This window comes from Engystomops pustulosus, chromosome 3, assembly GCF_040894005.1.
Source record: "Engystomops pustulosus chromosome 3, aEngPut4.maternal, whole genome shotgun sequence".
Classification (NCBI taxonomy): Eukaryota; Metazoa; Chordata; class Amphibia; order Anura; family Leptodactylidae; genus Engystomops; species Engystomops pustulosus.
In genome coordinates this window covers 11,026,438-11,036,419 of record NC_092413.1, presented here as the reverse complement: position 1 = coordinate 11,036,419, position 9,982 = coordinate 11,026,438, and the positions used below count along the sequence as shown (strand labels likewise).

Genomic DNA, 9,982 nt, shown 5'->3' with positions numbered 1-9,982 from the left:
TGATTATTCCATATGATTATTATTATAAACCATTTCTCATATTGTTACATATTTTACATGGTACAAGATCATCCAAAGACAGAACACATAAGAACCTTCCACCACAGCCCTCCGATACCCAGCCGGCTGATACCAGCGAGGTAACAGCACACGTCAGCCCTGCGCTGGAAGGGAAACCGTTAGAGATCGAGTCTGTGATGATCTGTGCAGCTCCCACCCCGTCCTGCAGTCTTAAAGGGGCGCACACTAGCCCCCAACACACCGCGCTCCTTGTGCCGCTTCCCATGCACATCAGTCTTCTCACCAGATCATGAAATGCCCCCCCCGAGGGGCGCGCTTAAAAATAATAATTATTAAAAATTCCATACAGGTGTGAAAACAAACCCAAAAAAAGAACACAAAAAGTGCAGGCGCAACCAAAATGATCTTTTAACCCCTTTCACCATCACCGGGTGACATGGAAGGGGTTAAATCACAGCACGCGGAACTAGAGTCACGGGACGGGGAGACGACACGCACTGTGATCGACTCGCCGTCCTGGCCCCGCCCACAGATCTCTGCCCCTCCCCCCCGGCTTTGCCTTTATCTAGTATAGTACACTCTGTAGTACACGGATTTTGAGCGCCACAAGGAGTAAGAGTTGTCAAATTTGAGCAGGTAGACCCCGCGGCCGGGGTACTGGTGGCTGCCGGCGTACACTTCTTCGTGACAATCCCGCCTGTAGACCGGCACAATCTCGTCCAGCTGAGGCTTGTTGGCGTTCTTTTTGGCTTTCTCTTCATTGTTGGGGTTCTCTGTAACAAAGAATAAAGTCAGGAAGGGGTCAAATACTGAGGCCACTAGCTCCCTAAAAGTCAGGAAGGGTCATGTAAAGGGGTCAAATACTGGGGCCACTAACTTTACTGAATAGCTGAGGGGAGGGGTTTGCTAAAGTGGAATTCTGACCCCATCCTAATCCATATAGGAGAGAAGCTGCTACTGCAGTACCCAGAGCGGCCACTACTCAGGTAATGGAGCTGCAATCGTGACTCAGTCTCTTAGAGGGAGACTATTTCCATCCTATTCCATGGAGGGGAGGAGCTGCCGCTGCAGCCAGTTGTCTTAGAGCTGCCGCTGGCTGTAAGACCACTGGCTGCAGCAGGAGCCTCTGCCCTGTGTCATGTAGGAGGGATCTACTGACACCCAACCCTTAGTAGCTGAGTTAACGGGTCATAATCCCCCACATTTGTCTGGATATGAGGATATAACACGTTGCTGAGATTTGTATCTCCACGCTGTAACGCACCTTCATCCTCCTCCTCGTCCTCGCTGGACTCGCTGACGTGCACGCTCACCGCCGTGTTTGGGGAGTCTGTCCATTCAAAGTAAACCCCAAAACCAATGTCAAAGTGATCGGTGGCAAACTCCCAGAAGAGATAGGAGCCCTCCTCGTGTGTGGGGACGCGCACCGTGACCACCTCCCCTCGCCCTACGGTGATGACAGAGTCGGCGTCCTGCCGGATCTTCTCTTTGAAGTCCTTTATTTGGGGTCTCGTCCACATGGAAGGGGCAGCGATGACCGGCGAGGACTCTGCAGAAGAAGGTGGCAATGAGTAGATCGGAAACACAGCCCCTCCCCCCCAATATCCAGAGGTCACATGACTAACGCTACACATACTGCTCCCTATAGCGGCGCACCTTTGGGTCCATTCTCCAGCAGGTCTTCCAGTGGGTCGGCCTCCAGTTCTGTATCGGTGCTGTCTATATGGGGGTGGGATTGTCCATTGACAGAAGGGGCTTCTCCAGAGACGGTGACATTTCCATGGTTCATTTTTGATGGAGAACTTACTGGGGAGCTGGTACCGGCCGACAGCGCCTCTTGTTGTTTCTGTAAGGCGGCCTATAGGGGAGGTGTCAGATGATACATTAGGCAGAGTCATTACTATTACTACTCTGGGCAGTCTGTGCTAACATACAGCTGAGAACATGAAGCAGCAGTGCTGCTGTGTAAAGCATGGAGGACGGACAGCAGATGGCTAATGTGCCTAGTATTCATATGCACACTATACCTGCTGCTGGGCGAGCTGCACTTGGTAAAGCTGATGCATGTACTGCACACTATACCTGCTGCTGGGCGAGCTGCACTTGGTAAAGCTGATGCATGTACTGCACACTATACCTGCTGCTGGGTGAGCTGCACTTGGTAGAGCTGCTGCATGTACTGCACACTATACCTGCTGCTGGGCGAGCTGCTGCATGTACTGCACATTGTACCTGCTGCTGGGCGAGCTGGACTTGGTAGAGCTGCTGCATGTACTGCACACTATACCTGCTGCTGGGCGAGCTGCTGCATGTACTGCACACTATACCTGCTGCTGGGTGAGCTGCACTTGGTAGAGCTGCTGCATGTACTGCACATTGTACCTGCTGCTGGGCGAGCTGGACTTGGTAGAGCTGCTGCATGTACTGCACACTATACCTGCTGCTGGGCGAGCTGCTGCATGTACTGCACACTATACCTGCTGCTGGGCGAGCTGCACTTGGTAGAGCTGCTGCATGTACTGCACATTATACCTGCTGCTGGGCGAGCTGCACTTGGTAGAGCTGCTGCATGTACTGCACACTATACCTGCTGCTGGGCGAGCTGCACTTGGTAGAGCTGCTGCATGTACTGCACACTATACCTGCTGCTGGGCGAGCTGCACTTGGTAGAGCTGCTGCATGTACTGCACACTATACCTGCTGCTGGGCGAGCTGCACTTGGTAGAGCTGCTGCAAGTACTGCACACTATACCTGCTGCTGGGCGAGCTGGACTTGGTAGAGCTGCTGCATGTACTGCACACTATACCTGCTGCTGGGCGAGCTGGACTTGGTAGAGCTGCTGCATGTACTGCTGGTAGTGCTGCTCCTGCAGCTGTCGGATCAGGATCTGCTGCTGCTCGAAGTTCCCCGGGTATTGCTGCGCCGCGTACTGCTGGAACTGGACCGCCGTCTGTGAGTTCAGGGCGGCCATGATCTGCTGTCTGTAGGGAAGGAGCAGATGGAGAGCGGATTCTCAGTGCACTGTCCGGCTACACATGGGACGGGTCTACGAGTTCTGCGGGACCTTATTGGGTCCAATTTGTGACCCCCATCATCTAAGGTGTCTTAGAGCTGCGCTGATCACCATGACACTTCCAGCACAACGTGGACTTTGCTGGGGATTATCATCCTTAGTGGCCACTATGTCCCCAGTAATGATGAGGGTTGTAGTCTCCTGATGAGAACACTTACTTCTGCTGCTCCATTCGGAACCTCTCATCTTCGGCACGCATCCTCTCCTCCTGCTCCCTCCTCAGCCTCTCCTCCTCTTCCTTCCTCCTCTTCTCCTCTTCCCGTAGTTGGCGCTGCCGCTCCTCCTCTTCCCTCCTCCTCCGCTCCTCCTCTTCTCTCCTGTAAAAATCAGCAGATGATCTTTCGACTATGGAAGACAAGAAAATTAAAGGAGCGTTCTGGGACGCAGATATCGACGATCAATCCTGATTGACACCAATAATCAGGTGCTGGAGGAGGCCGCGGCGCTCAGACCAGCTATTACAGTCTCATCGCTGCCGTACATAATACAGTGGCTGTGCCTGGTATTGCGGGATAGGACTGAGCTGCCAACAGACCGTATACATATAACGTCACACACATGGAAGGGAGAACAGTGCTCACCATCGCCCCCCTCTGGCAGTACAAGACAGAAGGCCAAAACCCTAACGACCCCAGAAAACTCCTTTAAAGCAAATTGAGATGGATTGTCCTACACACATACAGCGCACCATCAAAACTGGCTGCTCTTAAAGGGGTTTTCCATCTGCGCCGTGTCCGTGCAATGGATATCACCCAACCCAACCATCAAGAAACGATAATTGCTGGTGAGCTGCAATACCAGGTACATCCTGCGGACATGTGTGGCGCTCTGGTGCTGAATTATAGGACCTTCCCAGTGGTAGGTACCTCTTAGGTAGGTAGGTGGGGGCCAGTTACCTCTTTCTCTCTTGCTCTTCTTTCTCTATCTTGTGAGAGGTGACGTATGTAGAGAAGAGGTGGCAGCATCGGTTCAGCAGGGTGACAAACTCCGTCATGGCGTCTTGCTTGCTTATGTTGCCCAGAGCCGCCCATTCTTTCCTGCCGGGACACAGACGCAGTGTGAACAGCGCTCAGACGCATTAGCCAGTGCGACATCCATAGACAACTTTATTAACAAAGACACTTATTCCCTCTCCACAGGACAAGGGGTGGGCGAGGGGGGTTGGACCCCCCCTGACCTGTGGATGTGACCCCCAGATCTGCTATTTTTGACTGGGCAAAGGCTAAGCCATCGATGTAAAGGAGTCAGTGACCCCCCATGAAATACAATGACTGCAGGATCTGACTACGTTATGTTTTGTTTGTAGTCTGTTACCAGCGGAGACACCTGGAGAACAATGAACGTGATACATAGAAAATAGAAACACAACGTTACCTTCTATCATTCCCCAGGACATCGAAGAAGCCGACCTCGGGGCAGGTGTCCGGGTTGTAGGGTCCCAGGAGGACTTGTTTGTGCAGAGCCACCAGCTTCAGCTTCTCCTCGTAGGTCGGGTGGAAAGCCTTCCCTTCCTTCTCTACAGGGAAGAGTCACAGAGACAGAAGTGAGGATATTTAATACGACGCCAGTAGGAGGCTTCTAGGTGCTATACAACCAGATAAATGGCGCTCCCCCTGCATCCGCTAAACGGGAATCATCTCAGGAAAATATGACTCTTCTCTGCTTAGTGTCACATGACTTTGAAGAAGACTTTCTAAGTTAAGTGGATGAGATTTCACATAAGAGGGAATTCTTGTAGGGACATTTCGCCCCCTGCCTGGGGGGGGGGGGGGGAGTAGTTTAATGGGGTATAATCTGCTGACAGGTTCCCTTTACACTCAAGTTAAAGTTTGCTGCTAATTATCTGTCTCCATCATGTGAGGGGATAACAGATAACGAGCCCAGCTCTGCTACATCTACCATAGACCCTATCTGCCGGGTATCATCTCTATCTAACAGAAATCAGCGGATGGGGGGAGTCATGTGACCGGGAGTCATGTGACCCGGAGCAGCGGCCGCCGCGCAGTCACCATGTACCTCCAGGATACACGAGGGGCCAAGTCCTATATTACACCAGTGCGATCCTCATTAACCCCTGACCCCGAAGAGCGATCAACCCAGCGGCCGGGAACACAATGTAACAACATGCGGAGGGGTCACAGCTGCTGCGGCGCCTCTGTCCTGTGACCAGGACATAAACATGAAATTTCCATAAAAAGATAATGAAAAGCTTAACAACTCCCCCCCCCCCCCCCCCCCCCGCACAAAAAGGAGGACGAAGTATAAAACCAAAACCTTTCCCCGACAACAATAACTCAAATATCTCATTTATATTCATCACATCCAAAAACTGGAACACAGAGCCGAGCGCAACAATCACCTACACAGAGTAACACAATACTGAGGATTATACTAGTTATATCCCTGTACATAGGGAGCAGTATTATAGTAGTTATATTCCTGTACATAGGGGGCAGTATTATAGTAGTTATATTCCTGTACATAGGGGGCAGTATTATAGTAGTTATATTCCTGTACATAGGGGGCAGTATTATAGTAGTTATACTCTTGTACATAGGAGGCAGTATTATAGTAGTTATATTCCTGTACATAGGGGCAGTATTATAGTAGTTATATTCTTGTACATAGGGGGCAGTATTATAGTAGTTATATTCCTGTACATAGGAGGCAGTATTATAGTAGTTATATTCCTGTACATAGGGGGCAGTATTATAGTAGTTATATTCCTGTACATAGGGGGCAGTATTATAGTAGTTATATTCTTGTACATAGGGGGCAGTATTATAGTAGTTATATTCCTGTACATAGGGGGCAGTATTATAGTAGTTATATTCCTGTACATAGGGGGCAGTATTATAGTAGTTATATTCCTGTACATAGGGGGCAGTATTATAGTAGTTATATTCCTGTACATAGGGGGCAGTATTATAGTAGTTATATTCCTGTACATAGGGGGCAGTATTATAGTAGTTATATTCTTGTACATAGGGGGCAGTATTATAGTAGTTATATTCATGTACATAGGAGGCAGTATTATAGTAGTTATATTCTTGTACATAGGGGGCAGTATTATAGTAGTTATATTCTTGTACATAGGGGGCAGTATTATAGCAGTTATAGTCCTGTACATAGGAGGCAGTATTATAGTAGTTATATTCCTGTACATAGGAGGCAGTATTATAGTAGTTATATTCCTGTACATAGGGGGCAGTATTATAGTAGTTATATTCCTGTACATAGGGGGCAGTATTATAGTAGTTATATTCCTGTACATAGGGGGCAGTATTATAGTAGTTATATTCCTGTACATAGGGGGCAGTATTATAGTAGTTATATTCCTGTACATAGGAGGCAGTATTATAGTAGTTATATTCCTGTACATAGGGGGCAGTATTATAGTAGTTATATTCTTGTACATAGGGGGCAGTATTATAGTAGTTATATTCCTGTACATAGGGGGCAGTATTATAGTAGTTATATTCTTGTACATAGGGAGCAGTATTATAGTAGTTATATTCCTGTACATAGGGGGCAGTATTATAGTAGTTATATTCTTGTACATAGGGGGCAGTATTATAGTAGTTATATTCTTGTACATAGGGGGCAGTATTATAGTAGTTATATTCCTGTACATAGGGGGCAGTATTATAGTAGTTATATTCCTGTACATAGGGGGCAGTATTATAGTAGTTATATCCCTGTACATAGGAGCAGTATTATAGTAGTTATATTCCTGTACATAGGGGGCAGTATTATAGTAGTTATATTCCTGTACATAGGGGGCAGTATTATAGTAGTTATATTCTTGTACATAGGGGGCAGTATTATAGTAGTTATATTCTTGTACATAGGGTGCAGTATTATAGTAGTTATATTCCTGTACATAGGGGGCAGTATTATAGTAGTTATATTCCTGTACATAGGGGGCAGTATTATAGTAGTTATATTCCTGTACATAGGGGGCAGTATTATAGTAGTTATATTCCTGTACATAGGGGGTAGTATTATAGTAGTTATATTCCTGTACATAGGGGGCAGTATTATAGTAGTTATATTCCTGTACATAGGGGGCAGTATTATAGTAGTTATATTCTTGTACATAGGGGGCAGTATTATAGTAGTTATATTCTTGTACATAGGGGACAGTATTATAGTAGTTATATTCTTGTACATAGGGGGCAGTATTATAGTAGTTATATTCCTGTACATAGGGGGCAGTATTATAGTAGTTATATTCCTGTACATAGGGGGCAGTATTATAGTAGTTATATTCTTGTACATAGGGGGCAGTATTATAGTAGTTATATTCCTGTACATAGGGGCAGTATTATAGTAGTTATATTCCTGTACATAGGGGGCAGTATTATAGTAGTTATATTCTTGTACATAGGGGCAGTATTATAGTAGTTATATTCTTGTACATAGGGGGCAGTATTATAGTAGTTATATTCTTGTACATAGGGGGCAGTATTATAGTAGTTATATTCTTGTACATAGGGGGCAGTATTATAGTAGTTATATTCTTGTACATAGGGGGCAGTATTATAGTAGTTATATTCTTGTACATAGGGGGCAGTATTATAGTAGTTATATTCTTGTACATAGGGGCAGTATTATAGTAGTTATATTCCTGTACATAGGGGGCAGTAGTATAGTAGTTATATTCTTGTACATAGCGGGCAGTATTATAGTAGTTATATTCTTGTACATAGGGGGCAGTATTATAGTAGTTATATTCTTGTACATAGGGGGCAGTATTATAGTAGTTATATTCCTGTACATAGGGGGCAGTATTATAGTAGTTATATTCCTGTACATAGGGGGCAGTATTATAGTAGTTATATTCCTGTACATAGGAGGCAGTATTATAGTAGTTATATTCTTGTACATAGGGGGCAGTATTATAGTAGTTATATTCCTGTACATAGGGGGCAGTATTATAGTAGTTATATTCCTGTACATAGGGGGCAGTATTATAGTAGTTATATTCCTGTACATAGGAGGCAGTATTATAGTAGTTATATTCTTGTACATAGGGGGCAGTATTATAGTAGTTATATTCTTGTACATAGGGGGCAGTATTATAGTAGTTATATTCTTGTACATAGGGGGCAGTATTATAGTAGTTATATTCCTGTACATAGGAGGCAGTATTATAGTAGTTATATTCTTGTACATAGGGGGCAGTATTATAGTAGTTATATTCTTGTACATAGGGGGCAGTATTATAGTAGATATATTCTTGTACATAGGGGGCAGTATTATAGTAGTTATATTCTTGTACATAGGGGGCATTATTATAGTAGTTATATTCCTGTACATAGGGGGCAGTATTATAGTAGTTATATTCTTGTACATAGGGGCAGTATTATAGTAGGTATATTCCTGTACATAGGGGGCAGTATTATAGTAGTTATATTCTTGTACATAGGGGGCAGTATTATAGTAGGTATATTCCTGTACATAGGGGGCAGTATTATAGTAGTTATATTCCTGTACATAGGAGGCAGTATTATAGTAGTTATATTCCTGTACATAGGGGGCAGTATTATAGTAGTTATATTCCTGTACATAGGGGGCAGTATTATAGTAGTTATATTCCTGTACATAGGGGGCAGTATTATAGTAGTTATATTCCTGTACATAGGGGCAGTATTATAGTAGTTATATTCCTGTACATAGGGGGCAGTATTATAGTAGTTATATTCTTGTACATAGGGGGCAGTATTATAGTAGTTATATTCTTGTACATAGGGTGCAGTATTATAGTAGTTATATTCTTGTACATAGGGGGTAGTATTATAGTAGTTATATTCTTGTACATATGGGCAGTATTATAGTAGTTATATTCTTGTACATAGGGGGCAGTATTATAGTAGTTATATTCTTGTACATAGGGGGCAGTATTATAGTAGTTATATTCCTGTACATAGGGGCAGTATTATAGTAGTTATATTCTTGTACATAGGGGGCAGTATTATAGTAGTTATATTCCTGTACATAGGGGGCAGTATTATAGTAGTTATATTCCTGTACATAGGGGGCAGTATTATAGTAGTTATATCCCTGTACATAGGGGGCAGTATTATAGTAGTTATATTCTTGTACATAGGGGGCAGTATTATAGTAGTTATATTCCTGTACATAGGGGGCAGTATTATAGTAGTTATATTCTTGTACATAGGGGGCAGTATTATAGTAGTTATATTCCTGTACATAGGGGGCAGTATTATAGTAGTTATATCCCTGTACATAGGGGGCAGTATTATAGTAGTTATATTCTTGTACATAGGGGGCAGTATTATAGTAGTTATATTCCTGTACATAGGGGGCAGTATTATAGTAGTTTATATCCCTGTACATAGGGGGCAGTATTATAGTAGTTATATTCTTGTACATAGGGGGCAGTATTATAGTAGTTATATTCCTGTACATAGGGGGCAGTATTATAGTATATATTTCTGTACTGTATTCTGGTACAGACAGATTCAATCCGATTTTCTATTTTTAAACAATCTACAAGGTAAAGATTCCCAGTAAATCTTTGTCCTTCCCCAGTTCTATGTTAGTAAGTTATTTCTGCAGTGTGCGCCGCAGCTTCTTGATATGAACATCAGGGGGGGCAGCGACCTGCAGACACTTGTGTCATCCTATACCCGCGCCATGTTACCGCTCTGATCTCTGCAGCGCACTCCCTGAAGTCAGACTGCCAGACACTGAAAATAAATGAGTCACTTTCTCCTGCGAGAGACGACATCTCGTGGCCTAATGTATCACTAGAAATACAGGATCTGATGAGGGACATAAAGTATATACTGTGTCTAAGTATCCCCGATCCCTTTATTACTCCCATCTATCCCCGCGCACATCAGGGGCTCCTCACATTC

The 9,982-nt window shown here is 44.7% G+C and overlaps 1 protein-coding gene across 1 annotated transcript in view; it reads right to left on the bottom strand.

Moving 5' to 3' along the window:
* Nucleotides 1-9,982, bottom strand: part of ACBD3 (acyl-CoA binding domain containing 3) — an 11,389-nt gene continuing 1,407 nt past the window's right edge. The window contains exons 2-8 of the mRNA XM_072140014.1: nt 4,470-4,611; nt 3,992-4,132; nt 3,254-3,412; nt 2,829-3,003; nt 1,678-1,879; nt 1,286-1,570; nt 1-794 (exon numbers count right to left, since the gene is read on the bottom strand). Of these exons, the coding sequence (XP_071996115.1) occupies nt 583-794; nt 1,286-1,570; nt 1,678-1,879; nt 2,829-3,003; nt 3,254-3,412; nt 3,992-4,132; nt 4,470-4,611 (1,316 nt within the window). The 3' untranslated portion in view covers nt 1-582. The remainder of the gene's footprint in view (nt 795-1,285; nt 1,571-1,677; nt 1,880-2,828; nt 3,004-3,253; nt 3,413-3,991; nt 4,133-4,469; nt 4,612-9,982) is intronic.